The 22453-nt window shown below is 29.8% G+C and overlaps 3 protein-coding genes across 4 annotated transcripts; 1 reads left to right on the forward strand and 2 right to left on the reverse strand.

The window, feature by feature from the left end:
- Positions 1-1365: 1365 nt before the first annotated feature.
- Positions 1366-14468, reverse strand: LOC109602018 (protein melted). 2 transcript variants are annotated; one of them, XM_020018326.2, is made up of 13 exons: positions 14067-14468; positions 12906-13154; positions 10228-10402; positions 9887-10050; positions 9623-9832; positions 9401-9564; positions 9153-9352; positions 8873-9102; positions 8499-8721; positions 8069-8445; positions 4864-5152; positions 4679-4800; positions 1366-1877 (listed from the first exon to the last, which is right to left on the reverse strand). In XM_020018326.2, the coding sequence occupies exons 1-13, from the start codon at positions 14202-14204 to the stop codon at positions 1623-1625; spliced, it is 2796 nt and encodes a 931-aa protein (XP_019873885.2). In that variant the 5' UTR covers positions 14205-14468; the 3' UTR covers positions 1366-1622. The 2 variants fall into 2 exon arrangements, with proteins under 2 accessions (XP_019873885.2, XP_019873887.2); XM_020018328.2 differs by lacking the exons at positions 12906-13154; positions 14067-14468 and adding an exon at positions 10105-10176 and having other exon boundaries at positions 10228-10354.
- A 1298-nt stretch (positions 14469-15766) lies between these two features.
- On the reverse strand, positions 15767-16969 carry LOC109602021 (lys-63-specific deubiquitinase BRCC36). Its single transcript, XM_020018331.2, has 4 exons — positions 16685-16969; positions 16423-16633; positions 16160-16366; positions 15767-16101 (listed from the first exon to the last, which is right to left on the reverse strand). The coding sequence occupies exons 1-4, from the start codon at positions 16793-16795 to the stop codon at positions 15866-15868; spliced, it is 765 nt and encodes a 254-aa protein (XP_019873890.1). The 5' UTR covers positions 16796-16969; the 3' UTR covers positions 15767-15865.
- A 1118-nt stretch (positions 16970-18087) lies between these two features.
- On the forward strand, positions 18088-22432 carry LOC109602020 (uncharacterized). The gene is made up of 6 exons (XM_020018330.2): positions 18088-18228; positions 20434-20511; positions 20590-21082; positions 21139-21206; positions 21264-22044; positions 22098-22432. Exons 2-6 carry the CDS (start codon positions 20503-20505, stop codon positions 22271-22273), a joined length of 1527 nt encoding a protein of 508 aa, XP_019873889.1. The 5' UTR covers positions 18088-18228; positions 20434-20502; the 3' UTR covers positions 22274-22432.
- The last annotated feature ends 21 nt before the right edge of the window (positions 22433-22453 follow it).

Genomic DNA, 22453 nt, shown 5'->3' on the forward strand with positions numbered 1-22453 from the left:
TTAAAACTATTTGTTCTTGATTTCAATAGTTAATTAATTTAATTAACTTATATAACTTAATTAGTACATTCTTTGTGTGTATGTGATTTAAAAAGCAACTTAACAGATATTTTCAGACATATTTAGATATTTTTCACACATTTTCAAATTTTCAGATATTTTCAGATAATTACAGACTTTTAGATATTTTCTGATTTTCAGATATTTTCAAATAATTTTTCATATTTTCAGATCTTTTTAGATTTTCAGATAATTTCTGATTCTGATTATTAAAACTATTTATTCTTGATTTCAATAGTTAATTAATTTAATTAACTTATATAACTTAATTAGTACATTCTTTGTGTGTATGTGATTTAAAAAGCAACTTAACAGATATTTTCAGATATATTTAGATATTTTTGACACATTTTCAAATTTTCAGATATTTTCAGATAATTACAGACTTTTAGATATTTTCTGATTTTCAGATATTTTCAGATAATTATTCATATTTTCAGATCTTTTTAGATTTTCAGATAATTTCTGATTCTGATTATTAAAACTATTTATTCTTGATTTCAATAGTTAATTAATTTAATTAACTTATATAACTTAATTAGTACATTCTTTGTGTGTATGTGATTTAAAAAGCAACTTAACAGATATTTTCAGATATATTTAGATATTTTTGACACATTTTCAAATTTTCAGATATTTTCAGATAATTACAGACTTTTAGATATTTTCTGATTTTCAGATATTTTCAGATAATTTTTCATTTTTTCAGATCTTTTTAGATTTTCAGATAATTTCTGATATTTTTAGATATTTTCAGATATTTTCAAATATTTTTTAGATGTTATCAGATATTTTTTAGATATTTTCAGATATTTTCAGTTATTTGGAGATATTTTTTCTTATTAAAACTATTTATTCTTGATTTCAAAGGTTAATTAATTTAAAATTAACTCATATAATTTAATTTGTACATTCTTTGTGGGGTAAATAAAATAAGCTTCCAATTAAAAATGAATAAAATATTTATAAAACTATACAACTGAGTATAAAATATAAACAAATTAACAATAAAAAATATACAAAAATATATGTGATTTAAAGCAACTTAAAAAACAGATATTTTCAAATATTTCCAGACATTTAGATATTTTCTGATTTTCAGATATTTTCAGATAATTTTTCATATTTTCAGATCTTTTTAGATTTTCACATATTTACAGATATTTTCAAATATTTTTTGTATGTTATCAGATATTTTTTAGATATTTTCAGTTATTCTGAGATATTTTTCTTATTAAAACTATTTATATAACCATATAACTTAATTTGTACATTCTTTGTGGGGTAAATAAAATAAGTTTCCAATTAAAAATGAATAAAATATTTATTTTACTATACAACTGAGTATAAAATATAAACAAATTAACAATAAAAAATATACAAAAATATATGTGATTTAAAGCAACTTAACAAAAATGAAATTTGACTTCATCTCATCAAGTGTAAAACTTCCTCCTGACACGTTCTACATGTTGTTTTTTGTACTTCATCCTCAACATCAAGTCCGCACGATTCCAGTGACGAATAAATTAAAAAACGAACGTCGCCCCCCCGTCGGTCTTTCAAATGACTGTTCGACTAGAACTGATACCCCGTGCGGGTAACGAATTGCTTTTGCCCGGCAGCTCCTTGGCATGGGAGTGGGCCACCACGATGTTCAAACACTGGACCCACTCCTCCGCATTCTTGCCGTCCTTCGGCTTCAGGATCAACGTCTGGTTGCCGGTGAATATTTCGAACGCCTTCGGTATGTTCCTCGCGCCCCTCGACACCTTCACCGAACGGATCTGGTTCACGTCGATTGATTCGCCGCCGCTCTGGAAAATCGGGAAACCTTCTCATTTTTATATATATATATATATAAAGAAATATGGGGACTGTTTGTTTCGTGAAAAGTGTCATAATTCATCTATTACAATCAGGAATGATCCGATTTTATATTTTTAAAGTATTGTGAATGATTGTTTCTATATAAAATATTTATTTTGTTGTGCTTTGTCATTTTTTGACCTAAATATGAAACTGACAATTTAAAGGCGAAATATGTAAAAAAACTCATTTAAATTCCTTAAAATATTCACAATTTATGAATATTTTTAAACAATATCAAATTAGTCTTAAGAAGATATTTTCAAATATTGAGATTTTTTTTAATTTAAGACTAAGATACAAAATGCTTATTAATTTCTTAAATTTAAAATTATTAAATAATTATTAATTATTATTTAATAAATTCCCTTAATATTTTTTAAAGCTGAACAAATTTTAAACAATTTCTAAAATTATAATTTCTAACCAAGTTTTTATTTCGATTATTAATATATTTTATATTGTTTATGTTTATTAAGTTTTTACATTTTAAATTAAATATTTTTTCAGATATTTTCAGATATTTTTAGATTTTCAGATAATTTCACATATTTCCAGATATTTTCAGATATTTTCAGACATTTTCAAATATTTTCAGATATTTTCAGGTAACACATTTTCAAATATTTTCAGTTATATTTAGATATTTTTCACATATTTTCAAATTTTCAGATTTTCAGATATTTTCAGATTTCCGGTTATTTACAGATATTTTTAGGTTATATCCGGAAATGAAAATATCTAATCTAAATATCTATCTAATTCATATTTTCAGATATTTTCACATTTTGGGATATTTTCAGATTTTCAAATATTTTCAGATTTTAATATATTTCCAGACTTTTAAATATTTTCTGATTTTCAGATATTTTCAGATAATTTTTCATATTTTCAGATATTTTTAGATTTTCAGATAATTTTTGATATTTTCAGATATTTACAGATATTTTTAGATATTTTCAGATATTTTAAGATTTTTTTTTGGATGTTTTCAGATATTTTTAAGATATTGTCAGATATTTTCAGATATTTTTAGATATTTTCAGATATTTTAAGATATTATTTTCTGATATTTTGAGATATTTTCAGATATTTTGAAATACTGTTCAGTTATTTTGAGATATTTTGATATATTTTCAGATATTTACAAAAATTTTCAGATATTTTTAGATATTTTCAGATATTTTCAGATATTTTCAGATACTTTCAAATATTATTTTCTGAAATTTCGAGATATTTTCAGATACTTTGAAATATTTCCAGATATTTTGAAATATTTTCAGACATTTTGAGATATTTACAGATATTTTGAGATATTTTCAGATATTTACAAATAATTTTCGGATAATTTCAAAATTTAAATATTTAAACATTTTTAAAAATCATGATATTTTTAAATATTTTCTAAAATTACCATTTTGTAGTTTGTATGAATAAAATTTTTGAAATTTTGAATCATAAGAAATTATTTTATAGATTTTAGACAATATTTTTATAACACATTTTAAAAAATTATTATTTCTAGAAAATAATATTTTTTTCTGATATTTAAAATTTAAAAATTATTCTCGATTTTTTAAATTTATTAATAAATATTTTATAAAATTTAAAAAATTAATTATCAAAATTAATTTAATTTTAACAAATTTACGAAGATTTATTTTTAATAAAGTATATTTTTCATTTTTGTATTCTAAAAAAAATTTGAATTAACAGTAAATATAACTTTTCTAATTATTTTTATTAATTACAAAATATTAAAAACTTCCAAATATACAAATTCTAGAATGTTTTTTGTTAATTTTAAAAATTTTATTATAATATCTGATAAATTTCATAAAATTACCATTTTTAATAAACATTTAAAAATTAAAAATTACTTTTTTTTCTTAACTGTAGATTTAAAAATAAAATTTTAATTTAATTTTAAAAAAATACTGAAGATTTATTTTAATATTAAAACTTAAATACTTTCTTAATCTAATAATTTTTAGTAATATTTAATTATTAAATATTATTTTTATTATAACAAATTATTATTGCATTTTTATAATTTTTCTAAAGATTTAAAGTATATTTTTTTATTAATTTTTAAAATTTAGAAATTAAATTTAAGAATTTCCATTCACAACATTTGAAAATTAAAAATTATTATTCTTTTTTCATATTATTCAATTTTGTAAATTTTTTTTCAATAAACTTTTTAATACATGAAGAATTTTTAAATGTTTTATAAAATTACTATTTCTAAAAAATGCATATTTTTTGATTTCAGAAATTTCAGTTACCTTTTCCTTTAAAATATTTACACGTTTAAGAAATATCATAAAATTACAAATATTGAAATTTTTGAACTTTCTAGAAAGTATACATTTAGGAAATATCATGAAACTACAAATTTTAATACTTTTATAATGTTATATATTCCTCAAATTTCTCCAATTTTCTCAAAACATTATTTGTTATTATAGAATAAACATTTTAGAAAGTTTTCAGTTCTAGAAATACAAGTTTTATAAACATTTGTATTTTTTCATTATTTTTAGATTTATAATATTCTAAAAATTTTCATTTACAACACTAAATAAAATGTTCTTACTGTTTTTTATTTACGAAATTCTTAACTATTTAAGTTTTTTATGTTATTATAAGTTTTTAAATATTCTATAATATCTATTTTCATTGAATTCAAATTATTTTAAATATTTTATCTATTTTAAATTGATAACAAGTTAAAAATGATTCTTACCGAGCCTCTACACGACAAATGTGCCCCTGACAATGTAAAATATCTTGTCCGCCACCTCCTGAAAAGCCGCCACTTCCCCTTTTTCTCCTTTAATTGTCCCTCTATAACCGGCTGTGCATCACCTGTAACACCCAGATCAATAAAACAACATTTACCAAACCTTTATTTGCACAAATATAAATTACCTCTGAGAAAACCGACCGCCCGTTCGGGATGTGCGCAAAGAAAACATCCCCATTTCAGCGCCAAACCACCCTCGACCGGATCGTCCGGATTCCTCGGACACAATTGGAAGACGTCAAAGTATCCCGATGAGCGGAGCTCGTTTATGAGGATCTCCTGGTCCTTTGCACAGGGAAAGGCGCTCGTCACCACCGTCAGGAACGTTTTGTTCTCGCACTTCAGGATGTCCCAACAATGCTTCAGGCTGGCCACTTGGGCGTCCCGGGAACTTAGCGCGTGGGAATGTCTCGCCTGAATCCATCGATCGTTAATCATTTTATATTATTTATTTTATAGTTTTTGCCATTGACTGTTTAGTTTTAATTGAATGTTTATGTTTTTTATTGTCGCCCTATAAATTTATTAAACTCTTTACTTATTTTAAGTTGTTTAATTCATTTATTCTTTTGGAATATTTTATTTCTTTTAATTAATGAATTTTCTGAATATTTTAATTTATTGAAAAAAAAATTAACAAATTAAGTATAAAACAAATAAAATTACCATTTAATAATAATTAAATTTAAAAAATTAAGCTTAAAAAAAATAAAAACAAGCATAGAAAATTAAATAAATTCAAATATCAAATTAAATTAAATTTTAAAATTGACAAAACTACCATAAAAAATATTATATGTAAACTAAAATTTATATTTCTAAATTAAAATAATAAAATTTGATAAATAAGATTAAAGACTAAAATTAACCAATTAAATTAAAAAATATATATAATTTATTAAATAATAAATTTATAATTTATTTAATATGAACTTATACTTAAAATAAATCTTAATAATTATAAAAATAAATTTTATTAAACGTTAAAAATTAAAAACAAACACATTAGATTTAAAGAAAAAATAGTAAAATTATTATCAAAAAAAGTATTAAAAGTAAAAAATTTAAATTAACAATTTTAAAAACTTAAATTTAATAAATTAAGATTAAAATTTACAAAATTTATTAATTAAATTTAATAATTTTTTAATAATAATTTAATAAAAAAAATAAAACTTTTAAATTTATTAATTTTTAAAATTAAAAATCACCAATTAAGTGAAAATAAAATAAAACTATTATTATTATATTTTATATTTGAAAAAATATATTTAAAAATTTAAAATTTACAAACTAATTGTAAAAAATAATATTTTAAAATAATATAATTAAAAAAAATATATAATCCACAAATTAAATAAAATTAATAATTATAATTTGAAATATTTTAAAAATATACTCATAAAGTTAAAAACAAAAAAATTATATTATAAATTAAAAAAACATAAATATATATAAAAATCAATCAATTTTTTGTAGTTATTTAAAATCATTATTATGAATATTATTCTCAACTTTTAATTAAAATAAATAATTATTTTATTAAAACCAATTAAAATAAAAAAAATAAAGTAATTATAATTTATAAAATTTTAAAATGTATATTTAAAATAATAAATTTTTTTAAATAAAACTTAAAAATTAAAATTATTCAATTAAATTGTAACTTTTAAGACCACCCATGTTTTTTTCATGACTTTTAGATTTTTAATATTATTAACAATAAAATTAAAAAAAAAAAATAAAAGCGACCAATAAGTAAAAAACTATAAAATTTTTAATTATAATTAATAAAAATTTTAACAATATCCTCAAAAATTAAATTTTAAATAAAATTAAATAAATATATATAAATAATATAAATAAATCAACTAAATGTAAACTAATTATAAAAAAAGAAAATAATTTAAATAATAAAATTTAAAAAAAAAAAAATTAAAAACCACCAATTAAATAAAATAAAAAAGATTAAAAAATAATAAGATTAATAATTATAATTTGTAAAATTTAAAAAACAACTCAAAAAAATTAATCTAAAAATTAAAGTTAATCAATTAAATTTTAAAATAATTAAACTTACTAATTAAAATTCAATCTTTTTGCAATTATTTAAAATCATATTAAATTTTACACAACTTTTTATTAAATTTTAAAAATTAACCTCAAAAATTAAAAACCACTTAAATTAAGTTTATTAATCATAATTTATAAAATTTAGAAATATATATAAAAAATATTAATATTTAATAATAAAATTTAATTAATGTTTAATGTTTCTACTAATTGATTAATTATAAAGTTTTATTTGTTTTTAATTAAAATAAAACTTTTAAATTTTATAAATTAGCCTTAAAAATTAAAAACTACCAATTAAATTTGAAAAAAGGAAAAATATTAATTATATTTTATAGAATTTGATAAAATTATAAAATAATTTATCAAATTACAATAATATAATTTAATAATTCAACTTAAAAATTAAAATTATTCAATTAAATTGAGAAAAAAATTTACTTATTTTATTAATTTATTGATTCGTAATTTTATTTTCTAAATTATTTAATTCCCTGAATTTTTTAATGTTTCTAATTGATTAATTATAAATTTATATTTATTATTCATATTATTCCATTTTAATTAAAATGAAACTTTTAAATGTATTAAATTTTATAAATTAACATTATAAATTATAAACTACCAATAAAATTAAAAAAAAAAAAAAATAAGTAAAAATATTAATTATACTTTATAAAACTTGAAATAACTAATATTTATTTAATACTCTTGATCTGAATCTTAATTTTATTACCTTTTTAATTTATTCTATTATTTAATTTGTTTAAATTTTTATAGTTAATTAATATTAATATTTTTATTTATTTAATTTCTTTGGCTGTTTTGAACTGCTTAACTAACCACTCTTATTGTTTTTGTTTACTTTACTTTAATTTTAAATTTACTAAATTATTTTAATTTGAAATTTTTTTTATTTTATAATAATTTACAATATACGTTACTTTCAAAAAACAAATTACTTTATTAACACAAACTTAAATTAATTAAGATCATAATATTTCTAAATTTTAACAATAGGGTGGTATGAATTAATCCGCAATTTCCGAATAATTTACGAGACTTTACAGACGAATCTAATTCAGCATTAAAACTTCACCCAAGAAAACACAAACCGCTCTCAAGGAATTCCAATTAAGTTAAACCGATCGTGGCACAGAATAGTTCGAAATTGGCACCATTGCCCTCCGGAATTCCGAAGTCATTAATATACGGAATCAATCAGCGTTGAGGGTGGAAATTAATTGTGAATTTTACCTGCAACGATATAAACATGAGGTGTATCCAAATCTTGGGGTTCCTGGTCCTCATCGTGAAATAAGTCTTCGAATACAAACAGTGCTGGCCCCTGCTCTGGCAGGCGAAATGCAGCTTGGCCGACTTCTTCTGACGTTTCTCCTCGATGGTACACTTAGCAGGGGACGGCATCCTCAACGACACCATGTCCATGTACGACTTTATTTTGTCCAGGTGTTTCTCGCAGAAGTGCTGGATGGTGTCACGCATCGGGTACGGCTCAAACACGCTCATCCTTTGGTTCTCCGTGGAGTTTTGGTTGGTGTTGATGAGTGTTACGGTCGTGTTGTTGGCCCGTCTTGCTATCACCGTCGTTGGGCCACTTATGTTGACGTTACCTGAGACAACAATCATGTATAATTGAATCACTAAGCCAAAACTTGAAGCTTACCACTCCCGGCGTTGGTGGCACTTAAACTGTCAGTCAGTGGAGGCGTCTGGTTGCGTAAGCTCGACCCCACAGGAATCGTTTGAGTATTATTCATGTGACTGTGGCCCGTTGTCAAAACTGACACTTGCCCACTCGACACAGGACCTGTGTAACCGGAGCTAACCGTCACTGAGTTGCTGGTCCTTAAGTGCAGAGGCGTCAGCAGCAACGGACAAACTGGCGACTGAAACGATTATTATTTTTTAATTTCCTACTTCGACAAGACAAACTAACTTGAAATGGGGAAAGTTGGCTTTAGTCTCAGGCAAAGTTTGTTGTGTAAACTGTTTTAGTTTGCTCACAAACTACTTTATATGTATTAAATATTGACTGACCTGGGTATGTGAGTTGCCGAGTGTCAAAGGACCTTGGCTTAAAGGACGTTGTATTTTTGGAGGTGATATGGTGGTGACTGTAACTCCTCCACTAGAAACGTGATTGCTTGGTGTCCACTTGTTGGTGTTGGTCACAATGACGTTGCTAGAAGTGTGGTTAGTCAACGTGTTGATCTGCTGGGAAGAGCTCAATCTAGTCATGCTTTTGTGCAACCCTCCAATGGACCCACCTTAAAACAATAACGTTAAGAAGTGCCACTAATGATTTACAACAACATACTGGTGATGTTCAGTCTGGTCATGCTGCGGTGTGTGTTGGTGTTGGAGGGAGTGTGCAGCCTCCCCGTGCTCCTGGAGTCGCCCAGTTTAGCCCTTCTGGTGTAGCCCTGCTGTTGGTTTTGGTGTAGCCCTCCAACTTTCACTATGGTCACACCTCCAGACACAATTTGCTGCTGTTGAGTCGTGTTGATTTGATTTGTGCTGAAACCCCTTTGATTACCTTAAAATTGGACCACTGTGTTTATATACCTGGCGTGATTCCTCTGCCTAACCCCAACCAAAACCTTATCGGTGAAGAGGACGGGATAGGAGCTGCACAACAAGGTGGCCTCCCTCAGCAAGGTGCTCTGCGACCCCTTATCAGCCTTAGGCAAGTACTCCAGGACGAAGTTCAACGCATCTTGCGCCCTGTCCTGCAAAAACTCCCAATTACCGCCAACCCCACAACCTTCCCCACATCATCCAACTTGCCTTACTCAACTTCCCGATGGCCCCGATCACCTGGGCGGCCAGGCACACGGTGTGGGGATGCTTCTCGGCCGCCTCCTTCATGGCGCCCACGTGGTCGGCCAGGAGGGCCGGCTTTTTCTCGGCCATGTGCAGGAAGATTTGCAGGGTCGGCGACGCGGTCACCGAGTTGCTGAGGTACTCGCACAGCTGCGGCACGCTGGCCTCCAGCAACTGAAACGGTTGTTTAATACACGGTTACGTGTTGGGGGGGGGTGGGTCACTTACTGATGGATTGTCCTTGGCGATGAGGGAGAAGAGGTTCAGCAGGGCTAGTTTCTCCTGGTTGTCGCACTGAGGTAACAGAGATACCAGAGCCATCACGTGGCCAGGAAACGGATCCGGTGACACCTCGTAAATGTTCGGTAGGACCCGGCATAAAGGATAGTTGCCTAAAAAGGTTAAATTATAATTTAACATTTACACAAGCTGGATTAATTTATCACATTTTTTTGTGCCACAATAAATCACGGCGGACATTATCAATCATCGTAAATTACGTAATGGCTGGTTCAACACTTCCAAACGACATTGAAAAAAGCATATTATGATAAACGTAAATCTTTTACCGGAAATGATCGAATCCATGATGGGCTGTACGTGGGGTGTTAAAAGGGTGGCGTGTTCCATTGCTGCGAGTGATAAATAAGAGGCCATATTCCGGGATAACTCCTTGTTTCCTTTGTGCAGGAATTTTACCGCCACCGGCAGGGCACGTTCCATAACCGACTTCTTGCCATAATTCTAAAAATAAAGGCTATATAATTTTGCTTAAAAATAAGTTATCGTGTCTTGGTAAGTTTGTAAATGTATTTTATGATATTATTAACAGGGGAAACTTCAACATTTAGGCAAGAAATGACATCTTCATATTGTCAAATTTTTAATAAATCAGTTGCAAGTTTTTTGTCAAAAGATAAATTAAAAACCTTTATCAAAAATTTAGGAAAGAAGAACTATTTTGTTTTCTGTTTATGAAGCTTCAATAAATATGATGAAGTCTTCTATTTTTGAGATATATTACAAAAAAAAATCTCTAATCACAAATTTTAGAGGTAAATTAGAAGAACAATATTCAACAAAAGTTTAAAAAATAAAAGACAAATTTATTAGTTCTCCCATAAATATGTTGATAATTCTTCTATTTTAGAGATAAATCTCTAGCAAAAATTTAGAAAAGAAGAAATGACAATTTTTATCTATTTTTATTTATAAAGCTTCAATCAATATGTTCAAAAATCTTCTATTTTTGAGATGTTAAAAAAAGTCCTATTTTAGAGATAAATTAGAAAAAATATTTTATAGAAAAAAAAAGACTTTCTTGTCCTTATTTTTTATTTATAAAACTTTCATAAATATTTTAAAATTTCTTCTGTTTTGGAGATCAAATAAAGGAATAATCGAAAAAAATTTAGAAGCCCTCTAATTTAAAAAATAAATTGGGAGACAAATTTTATAGCAAAAACTTTGAAAAGAAGAAAAATCTTTTTTGTTCCTAATTTTTCTTTCATAAATATGTTGATAATTCTTCTATTTTAGAAATAAATATTTAGAAAAAACTTATAAAAGAAGAAAGGACAATTTTTTTACTTATTTTTTTATTTATAAAGCTTTAATCAATATGTTCAAAAATCTTTTAGTTTTGAGATAAATTAGAAAGGAATTTTATAACAAAAATTTGAAAAGATGCAAGAACTTTTTGTTCCTAAATTTTGTTTATAAAATTTACACAACTATATCGAAAAATCTTCTATTTTGGAGAAAAATTAAAAGAACAATGTTTAGCAAAAATTTAGAAATGAAGAAAGGACAATTTTATTACTTATTTCTGTTTATATACCTTCATTTAATGTGTTGAAAAATCTTCTATTTTAAAAATAAATTGGAACAAATATTTAATAGCAAAAAGGACTATTTTGGTCCTAATTTTTGTATATAAAGCTTCCTTAAATATGTGGATAATTCTTCTATTTTAGAGACAAATCTTTAGTAAAAATTTAGAAAAGACATTTTTTAGATATTTTTAATCTTCAAAGAATATGTTCAAAAATCTTCTATTTTAGAGATAAATTAGAAAAAAAAATGTCTAACAAAAATTTAGAATAGAAGAAAGAACTTTTTTGATCCTAATTTTTGTTTATAAAGATCTCACAAATATGTTCATAATACTTCTATTTTATAGATAAATACTAAATAAAGAAGAAAGGACAATTTTTTACTTATTTTTATTTATAAGGCTTCAATCAATATGTTCAAAAATATTCTATTTTAGAGATAAATTAGAAAAAAATGTATAACAAAAATTTAAAAGAGAAGAAAGAACTTTTTTGTACCTAATTTTTGCTTATAAATATGTTGATACTATTTTAGAGATAAAATAAAAGACCAATCTTGAATCTTTATTTTGGAAATAAATTGGAAAAATATTTTGTAATAAAAATTTTGAAAAGAAGAAAGAAATTTTAGGTTTTTAATTTTTGTTTATAAATATGTTGATAATTCTTCTATTTTGAAAGATAAAATAGGAAAATATCATTAGCAAAAATTTAGTGATGAAGAAAGGACAATTTTATTATTTATTATATATATATATATATATATATATATATATATATATATATATATATATATATATATAAAATCTTCTAGTTTAGAGGAAAACAAATTAATAGCAAAAATTTAGAAAAACTTTTTGTTCCTAATTTTTATTTATAGGGCTTCTAAAAATATGATAAAAAATCTTCTATTTGATAGAACAATTTTTAGCAAAGAATCAGAAAAGAAGAAAGGACAATTTTAGGGATAAATTAAAAGAAAAATATTATAGCAAAAATGTATAAAAGAAGAACAAACAATTTTGTTACATTTTCTTATAAATAAAATTGTTATAAATAATTGAATAATGTTTTATTTTATATATAAATCAATAGCAAAATTTTCCACAAAAAATTTGGAAGAAAAGTAGTTTTTGCTACAAATTGTCACTTATAAATCTTCAATAATCAAACGCACTAAATAATAATATACTTTGAACAAAAATTGTAAAAAAAATTAAAAAATTAATTGTTGAATAATTTGTAAAAATATTTTCTAACGTTTAGGTAATTTAGGTTTAATTAGTTTTACAACCGAGATGTAATCTGCTTCGTAGATAGATAACTTATCTATTTTACAAACACATTTTGGACAAAGGAATTTTATCTAAAATTAACCCATCACATTACCAAAAAAACGAATCGACACTCACCAGAAAAATGCAAGAGATAATGTCGCTGGAAATTTTGGCGTGGGGCGGATCCTCATCCCGGGCGGACACTTGCAAATTGTGATGCAGACACGACTCCAACAACGTGACCAACGCGTCGCAATGCTGCTCCACCGTTCCCGTATCTCGGATGCAGGATATCACTCTTGTGATGCATATTTCCACCACGCTCTGGTCGTTGTCGCAGCTCGAGTATCCGGGCAGTGATGCTATTGATGTTATCTCCTTCAGCTGCATTACAATATCAGTATAAATATAAAATAAATGAATTTCTGCTGCAGCAATTAACGAAATCCGGTTACAAAACTATTTGGGGGGGCCCAAAAATAACTTTTTCCATTAAAATTTAAATAATTTCCGCACTTGTGAATATTTATGAACGATGAAACTATTACGTAACTGAATCATCGTTATAAAAGCTCATTTGAATAATTTGTAAGACACAAATTAAACGTTCGATTTGCATATCAAATCTATTTAAGCACATTCTCTAACAAAACGGTATTTTGTGCGGTCTGAGATGCAACGCAATAAGTACTACACAAACTCAAGAATGTCAACTAACTAGCCACTCTTTATTGGATTCCTTCGTTTGCTAATTAATTCTGCAGATCACAACGTTTTCGAATTTTAGAAGGAAGTGTGTGTTCGTCGAAGAATTTGAATAAGCCTTCAAAACTTAAATGGAAATATCAATTAACCTCACCCTGTTTATATTATGGAGGAGAAAGTTGAACACTGTATTAGCTAATGCAGGAATAATGTATTGAAATTAAGGGAAACATTACTAAACTAGTATTTAAATTAGTTAATAAGTTGAAAAAATGTCAGGGTGTCCTAAATTATAAAATCCTTCAGCAGGATTAACTCCTGCATAGTAAACAATGTAGTTGTCTATATAAAGCTTACAAAGTCTAAAAATAGATTTGTGCAAAACGCATTTTTATTTACAAACACAATGAGTACATTTCATTCTAGTTAGCAATATTTGCTCAATCATTTATCATGAGAAATCCACACAAATAAACCACATGCCATTTAATAAGTACATCTGATTCATACAAAGGAAGAAGTGAGGAGTAATTTTGGGAAGAATCAAAGAGACAGCAGTTTAATTAATGTAAATGTGTAAAATATACATACCACAGTGGTCAAATCGTTGACAATGACCGAATCGGGCAAAGAGAACAGATCACCAGCCCGAGACAGGTCCCTGTTCTTGAGCACTTGCATGAACAGCTCATGCATTTTCTTGTTCAGTTTCTCGTCGACCGCACTCATCACCTTTATCTTGTATTATCACAGACACAAATCGTAGTGGTCGCAATCTAATCTTATCAGTGTTCTAGCATGATAAACTCGAGATTAGGTCCAGCAGGATTCGGGTACCGAACCCACCATCTGTCCAGATGGTTTCACCGCGTGAAACTGTAAAAAGCCAGCATGTCCCGTTGGTCATTGACTCTGGTCTTGCTGGTGTAACGTTAACATTTTTACCGGAACACCAGGTACAGGTAGTACTTCGCGTTAATTGGGCATGCGCACGGACCGTCAAACCGAAACCGACTAAGGCTGGAGTCGCGTTTGTTTAATGAATGGGTGTGACAAATGTCTAGTTTTACCTGTGCGAACATAATGCGCCCGTCTCGCCCTCCGCGGTACCCGAGTTGGTGCGGAGGAAGCACGCCTGGTTGTCTATGTGCGACGGTGGTACCCGGGCGAAACGCTATAGGTGGTACCCCGGCGATTCTTCAGTCTAATATATTTATTATAGAGTTTAAAGTGAATAATTGCCATTAAGAATCCTTGTTCGAGTTCTTGAGTACTGTCACAAATCTAAAATCGAAAGTCAGAAATACTGGAATGACAAATCAGAATCCTTTTCTGGTACCAACTATGTTATTCAAACTACCTGATATAAAAGAAATTCAAAGAGTTATGCTTCGTGGTACTGCTGCATGAATTTCACTAGCTTATTCATTCTTAACTTTATAGTCTTGCTACTTTGGACAAAAATTAAACCCTTTTATATAATAAAAATATATTTAAACAAGTGATAACCAGCAAAATTACTCTTAGTTTAGGAAGGTACTGTTTCATCTTCGCTAGCTCATCAAATCTTAACTTTGTAGCCTTCAATCTCTTCATTAAATCAGCCACTTCAGACAAAATGAAATAATTAAATCTTAAATGAAACCAATTTATATGATAATAATATATTTAAACAAGTGACAAACAAAAAAATATTCAACAGAATCAGTCTAAAATAATTTAATAATATATATGTGTCTTTGAGCTGCTGCTTCAATTTCAATAGCTCATCAGTTTTTATCTTCATAGTTTTCAAGCTCTCCCCAAAATCATCACACAAAGGTTTGGCCACTTTGGACAAAATAAAATAATTAAATCTTACATAAAACCAACTTAATTTATTTAAGCAAATAACACATAGAAAATTACTCATAACATTATTTACAACAGAATCAGTCAACAATAATTTAATCATATATATGTTTCTTTGAAGTACTGCGTCAACTTCAATTACTCATCAGTTTTTATCTTCATAGTCTTCAGGCTCTTCTCCAAATCATCACACAAAGGTCTAGCCACTTTGGACAAAATAAAATATTTAAATTTTACATAAAAACAGTTTATATGAGGATAACTTATTTAAGCAAATGACAAATAGAAAAATACTCTTAATTCCTTCATTATGTACATCAGAATCAGTCTACAAAATGTTTCTTTAAGCAGTTGCTTCAGCTTCATTAGTTCATTCATTCTTTAATTATCTCATCTAAATAGCCACATAAAGGTCTTTGGACAAAATTAAATAAAACCAATTTATACAATAAAAATATATTTAAACAAGTGACAAACAGAAATATTACTCTTAACACATACATTATTTACATTAGGATCAGTCTACAATATTATAATGTTTATGTTTCTTCGAGTTGCTGCTTCAATTTCAGTAGCTCATCAATCCTTATCTTAGTAGCCTTCAGTCTCTCTTCCAAATCATCACACAAAGGTCTGGCCACTTTGGACACAATGTGAACCAACGCCAGCGTCTTAAAAGCATCGTTATGCAAAGCCGCCAGCTCATCCTGATTATCATCTTCTACATAAGAGTCGACCTCTTCTTGTATTAGAATTTTCGACAGATTAGTTATACCTAAAAGAATTAAGCGCATAGAGTAACCACTGGGGTAAATTTCAGGGCTACTACATACCTGCCATGTTGTAATCATGAAGTGGAGCCTTATTGATCACCAGTTCGATTTCCTTGTGTTCAAGTTCTTGTTTTAAGTTCTTACCAGATTGGAAGCAAATTAGTTGTATTTGATTTGTTTTTGAGCCTGAGTCGCTGTGATACACAGAGAATATAAGGCCAACAAACAAAGGGTCCATCAGCTGATACGTATCTTGAGTGCCTATATCTTTAAAACGACCAAATTATAAATAACCAGACAAAATATTAAGTAAGTAAATTTACCAACGTGGCTGGGACACACGGTGATGTGCGGATGGGAGTGGTACCATCCCAGCACCCTCATCGGTTTCTTCAGCTTTCTAGCCAGATAGTCAGCATGTTCGGAGGCTGTGCACAGTTGTTCAGGCGATATTTCCACCCTGTCCGGCTGTTTGTCGCTCCTGTGCAGAATCACGCACGCCTCTATGTGGGAGATTCGCTCCTCCTCGTTCACCTAATTGTTTGTTTAATTAAAATAAACCGGCGGTGCCCGTTCAGTACTTACTTCTCCGATTAGTAGGCCCATTATTTCTTGTTTTTCGGTCGTCAGGGCGTGCTGCAAACATATTGCGTACACGTCCGCCGCTAAATACACTTTTTTGAGGTACCTGTACATTTTAAAACGGCCTAAACGGCAATACAAACAACTGTAGTAGGTAAACTTAAAATTAAAGGTTAGAACTTCATAACAATGGCTTATTTATGTTTTTTAAATTAACTGTACAAATTTTGAAACTGTTTAAATTACTCATACTCTAACTACGTGTAATCGTGGGTGTTACTACTTGTTATAAACAAAAACTGATTTTGTTATCAATTGTCACAGTTGGTGTAAACTGTGTTGCCTAGTTCCAGGCTCCTCAATCCTCGATTCATAATTTTCACTCAGGATAAAAACTCAGGATTAACAAAACACATAATTTAGTAATAAGACTTCATCTATATACAATATTATATTTATGCTCCTTCGACCTGTTGCTTTAACTCCAACTGAACTCTTACCTTTATAGCTTTCAATACCTCCAAAACACCACTCAAATATTTAGACACAAGATGAAGTAATTAATCAAATTTAAAACGCTTGAGCATACTAAAAAAATAAAAGTGAAGAAAAAAGAGTAAATGACTCAATCAAAACATGAATATACTGATGAGTATCAATTTTATGTATGAGTTGGACCTTCATGATGAGTCAGATGCTCATCAACTCGTATTACTATTGATCTAAGGAAGTGGTCAATTTCATACTGATTTACCACATTCCATATTGACTCTACTTTGCTCTGAAAGACCACAAAAGATTGTAATAATACATCACAAAAGAGAATATTGAACTCATGTTGGAAATACCTTAACAATGGTCATTATTTATATACTATATGTAAAATAAAACAATTAAATCCAGTTGCTAGATTTCATTGACTTGCTATAAAGTTTACACAGTTAAAATATGGAATAAGTTGATGAGAGTTAGTTTTATTTAGGAGTTGGACGTCCATGATGAGCCAGATTGCTCATCATCATTATCCTGAGATGCCAGATTCCATATCAACACTGCTTGACTCTAAAGGTCCATCAAAGGCTGCGAAGGGGAGCTGAATTTTGGTAAATTAATTTGTTTAATATATCCAAAATGTTTTGAATGATGAACCAGATGTCTAACTCGTATTACGATTGATCTAATGAAGGTATATTGATATGTTCTAATGTAATGAAACAAAAAATAAATATAATTATAGTTCTTTGACACATCATTGTTTCAATAATGTCCTTTAAACTTGACACACGTCCAAACCGTGCAACCCCCGCGTAAACAACCCCCGTCCTTGAACGTCGAGAAGAAATCTGCGTGCAGCCTCCGATCGGCGGTCGAGCGTCCTAGTTTCAGGCGGATCGACGCCACTGCAATGCGTCGCCGTGATCAAAACGCGACCCCCCAGTAAAATGGCGCCTCCACCCCGACACACAACAATCTGAACCGAATCTGTGGCACGGTGATCAATAGGGGAAGTGCGTGCGATTTTGAATTATTCTACAATCACGCCGGGGGTGAGTGCATCTATTTCCACAAATTTTAGAAATTTAATTTCAGCTTTGGTGTTTTTTTTTTGGGGGGTGACTGAGTGCTGCAGCATATTTTCGAAACGCTGCTGGTCCATCAAAAGGGCACGAATTGACGACTTCTTTAAAAATTATTGCACCCTTACTGTAACTAAATAAATTATTAATTTCTCCGAATAACTAATTAAATTAATATTGTTAATTTACTGAAAATTATTATATTTATTTTTCGTGAATTAATTTAATTGAGACAGTGGTTATGTAACGGAGTATTTTCTTGTCTTTGTGCCAGTTTGCTTTGTTTGCTCTCGTTCTGATCGATTACGCTTCGGGTGCTTTTTTTTGTCGACTTAAATTTCTCCCCCACTACCGGCCGTCCAGAGAGACGACCCTCGTCACAAACATTTTTTTGAAAAAACAACCCTTTTGTTCGGAGCGTTTCGGGTTGTTTTTGAGTGAAATTGGCGGCTCAAATTGTGAGCGCGTGTATTTTTCTTGGCACGGAAATTAGGTCACTATTGTGAGCTTCAAAATAAGGGTAATTAATGCTCAATTTAACCTTAGTAAACAAATCACTGTCGTGTACAGACTAATAGGATGAGTGTTCTTGATAGATTCCTTTTTTATTTAAATTTTATATGCATAAAATAATGATAAACATAATTGTATAACCCCAAGTTATACAATTTGCAAGTTAAACAGTTACAAAACTTCTTTATTTGTTCTGTATATTTTCAGTAGTGGAACTTCTTAAATAAATTTATACACAAATTAGTCAATTTCCAAAGTTTTTAAACTAACTTAAACGTCTTAAACAATGTTTTATGCAATTTATATAGTTACAAACTTTCTTAATTGTTCTGTATTCAAATATTTTCAGTGATGGAACTTCTGAAATAATTTTATATACAATTTGGACAGTTTTAGAAGTTCCCAAATTATATTATAGTCAATTAAACAGTTTTGAAACGTTTTAAAGAATATTTTATACAATTTAAACAGTTACAAAACTTCTTTAATTATTCTGTATACAACTACTTTCAGTAGAGGAACTTCTTAAACAACTTTAAATAAAAATTGGTTAATTTCCAAAGTTTTTAAACTATATTATATTCAAGTTCCACAGTTTTGAAACATCTTAAACAATTTTCTATACAATTTAAATAGTTACAAACTTTCTTAATTGTTCTGTATTCAAATATTTTCAGTGATGGAACTTCTGAAATGATTTTATAGTTTTAGAAGTTTTCAAACTATGTTATATTCAATTAAACAGTTTTGTAACGTTTTAAAGAATATTTTATACAATTTAAATAGTTACAAAACTTCTTTAATTGTTCTGTATACAACTACTTTCAGTAGAGGAACTTCTTAAACAACTTTAAATAAAAATTGGTTAATTTCCAAAGTTTTTAAACTATATTATATTCAAGTTCCACAGTTTTGAAACATCTTAAACAATTTTCTATACAATTTAAATAGTTACAAACTTTGTTAATTGTTCTGTATTCAAATACTTTCAGTGATGGAACTTCTGAAATAATTTTATGTACATTTTAGACAGATTTAGAAGTTCTCAAACTATATTATATTTAAATTCCTCAGTTTTGAAACGCCTTAAACAATTTTCTATACAATTTAAATAGTTATAAACTTTTTTAATTGTTCTGTATCCAAATATTTTCAGTGGTGGAACTTCTGAAATAAATTTATATACAATTTGGACAGTTTTAGAAGTTCTCTAACCATATTATATTCAATTAAACAGTTTTGAAACGTATTAAACAATACTTTATTCAATTTAAACAGTTACAAACTTTCTTAATTGTTCTGTATTCAAATATTTTCAGGAATGGAACTTCTGAAATAATTTTATTATATAATTTGGATAGTTTTAAAAGTTCTCAAAGTATATTATAACCAATTAAACAGTTTTGAAACGTACAAAACAATATTTTATAGAATTTAAACAGTTACAAAATTTATTTAATTGTTCTACATACAAATATTTCAGCAGTGGAACTTCCTAAACAATTTTAAATATAAATTTGGTTAATTTCTAAAGTTATTAAACTATATTACATTTATAATTCCCCAGTTTTGAAATGTATTAAACATTTTTAAATGAATAGTAGTAAAAATACACACAACAAAGAAAATATTTATATTTATTGCTACATAACATTGTTGCAGATAAGGAGAATGAGACAGTGAAATGCAGACAAGTCTTCCCAACTACACAACAAACTCCTGCATTAATTTATGACGTCCGTAAGTATTGTTTTCCTGACATTATCTCCTTATCCCATGATTCACTCCGGTTTCGATGCTCACGCATTAACGTTACAGCAAATAACGATAAAGAACAGTTGCGATGGGGGCCCATACATTTGTCCGCCGCCACGTGAGTGTTGCGGACAAGAATGCTGCTACCTCGCAAGTCCCGGCCTGTTCCGGCCCACCTCCATACAATCAAACACGTTCAACCCCCTGTTCCACTGGTACTTCTGGCTGGCGGTCACCGTCACCGTGACGGGCATCCTGTGCGCCTGCTCACTGTGGCGCAAGCACGGCCAGGGCGGCCTGTGCTGCCGGGACACGAGCAGGGACGAGCGGGCCTCCGAGCCGGACTCGAACGGGTCGTGCTACGCGCCGCCGCAGTACAGCCGTTGCAACAGCTTCTATCAGGCGCCGCCCCCCTACTCGGAGGTGGCCTCCAAGCCGGACCGTTATCCCATCGTGGTCAGCTACGAGTCGGAGCCGGCTGTGAAAAGCAACAGTTCCACCGGTTACCTCATGGTTCAGTACTTCCGGAAGCTGATAGTACGACCTGTTGGTGAACGTGAGTCTGGCTGCTTTTTCGGTGTTAGTTAGATGGTCATGGTGTTGGTTTTTTAGGTTCCTTATCTGCTACGAGCACTAACGATTCAATAAACTCCAGTTTTATATGCAACGTAGCAATTGAAGTAAGTACCCGAAGCTAAGAACAACGGTAACAACAGCAGTGACGCATTTTGTTGCAGGCAAACACAATAGTTCCGCCTCCGTATTCGAGTACAGGTAGTCTAGACGAATTAGCGAGTGACAAGCAGTGCGCAAAGCAGCCAGACTCTAGAGCGCTGGCGCATTCAGCTTCGCAGCTGCAAGAGGTGTCGGTAGATAGCGGCGCCACGTCAGCGAACAGTGCCCAATCGATTGCTGAAACCGAAAACCCCATGCCTAATCACCAATTGCCTTCAACGCAGATTGTCGCATCAGTGCGGGACGAGAACTCATCGAATAGCAACAAAGCCGTTGTGCCAAACGAGGAATCATGCAACAGAACGGATAGATTAGTGTGCAGCAAAAATCAAACGAACTGTGATGGCTCGCCGGCGCACAAGAACAGGAAGAAGCTGCTGAAGGAGCGCAGCTCGGACTCGGAAAGTCAGGAGGACAACTTCTCCGACCTCCTCAACCTGTCGGTCTGCCTGCCGAGCAACGTGGTCTACTTGAAAACCCCGATACACTCCAACCCGTTGCTGCAGGAGTTGCACTACAGCGTCACCACCAGCATGACCGGCTCCGACGTGAGCAGTCTGGCCAACTTGGACACGCCGGAGTCGCCGCCTCGGGCCACCAGCCCCACGGCGGAGATGAAGGAGCTGCTGAACAAGATACAGAGCTTGCCGCAGCAGAAGACGCTCGTGTTGCCGGGTCAGGAGGTGAGGCCTAGCAAGAACTACTTCCACAAGGTTAGGGCGAAGACGCTTTACATGCCGCTGAGTGGGACGACGACTAACAAAACCAGGAACCCACCAAACGGTACCGCATTAATTAATTTCATTAATTTATTTAATCTACAAGACAATTTTCAGTGTCTTCGAGGAGATGGCTGTCGCGTTCGGCTCCGAACACCCCCTGTGCCAATTACGTTCCGATATTCCCAGTTCACAAGGCCACAAACACCGTTGGTACAATAACGGATGGCAGTCCCTTGCTGGCCGAACAGGACGATCCGGAAGACGATCCCCAGAAGGACGAATGCCTGTGAATCTCGTCACATTAAAATTGAACTAATTAATAAATATTATTATAGTGCAATTGTAAATTATATAATGAATATATTTTTGCTGTTTTGTCATACGCATATATTCTTATGTAAACGAATAAAGATTTTACGTAACTAGTATTAAATTGTACCTATTTCTTGTACTCAGTGACATAGCTCAGA

The sequence above is a fragment of the Aethina tumida genome, chromosome 5 (genome assembly GCF_024364675.1).
Source record: "Aethina tumida isolate Nest 87 chromosome 5, icAetTumi1.1, whole genome shotgun sequence".
Taxonomy (NCBI): Eukaryota; Metazoa; Arthropoda; class Insecta; order Coleoptera; family Nitidulidae; genus Aethina; species Aethina tumida.

What these genes read in the sequence shown, in the direction of transcription:
- LOC109602018 (XM_020018326.2), bottom strand. Translation starts at nt 14,204, where the DNA reads ATGAGTGCGGTCGACGAGAAACTGAACAAGAAAATGCATGAGCTGTTC. An exon ending in TCAACGATTTGACCACTGTG is followed by an intron (nt 13,155 to 14,066) that starts GTATGTATATTT and finishes ATTGTAATGCAG; the next exon opens with CTGAAGGAGATAACATCAAT. An exon ending in TCGCCAAGGACAATCCATCA is followed by an intron (nt 9,833 to 9,886) that starts GTAAGTGACCCA and finishes CAACCGTTTCAG; the next exon opens with TTGCTGGAGGCCAGCGTGCC.
- LOC109602021 (XM_020018331.2), bottom strand. Translation starts at nt 16,795, where the DNA reads ATGTACAGGTACCTCAAAAAAGTGTATTTAGCGGCGGACGTGTACGCA. An exon ending in CGTGTGTCCCAGCCACGTTG is followed by an intron (nt 16,367 to 16,422) that starts GTAAATTTACTT and finishes GTCGTTTTAAAG; the next exon opens with ATATAGGCACTCAAGATACG. An exon ending in TCATGATTACAACATGGCAG is followed by an intron (nt 16,102 to 16,159) that starts GTATGTAGTAGC and finishes TAATTCTTTTAG; the next exon opens with GTATAACTAATCTGTCGAAA.
- LOC109602020 (XM_020018330.2), top strand. An exon ending in AGTACGACCTGTTGGTGAAC is followed by an intron (nt 21,083 to 21,138) that starts GTGAGTCTGGCT and finishes TTGGTTTTTTAG; the next exon opens with GTTCCTTATCTGCTACGAGC. An exon ending in TATGCAACGTAGCAATTGAA is followed by an intron (nt 21,207 to 21,263) that starts GTAAGTACCCGA and finishes ATTTTGTTGCAG; the next exon opens with GCAAACACAATAGTTCCGCC.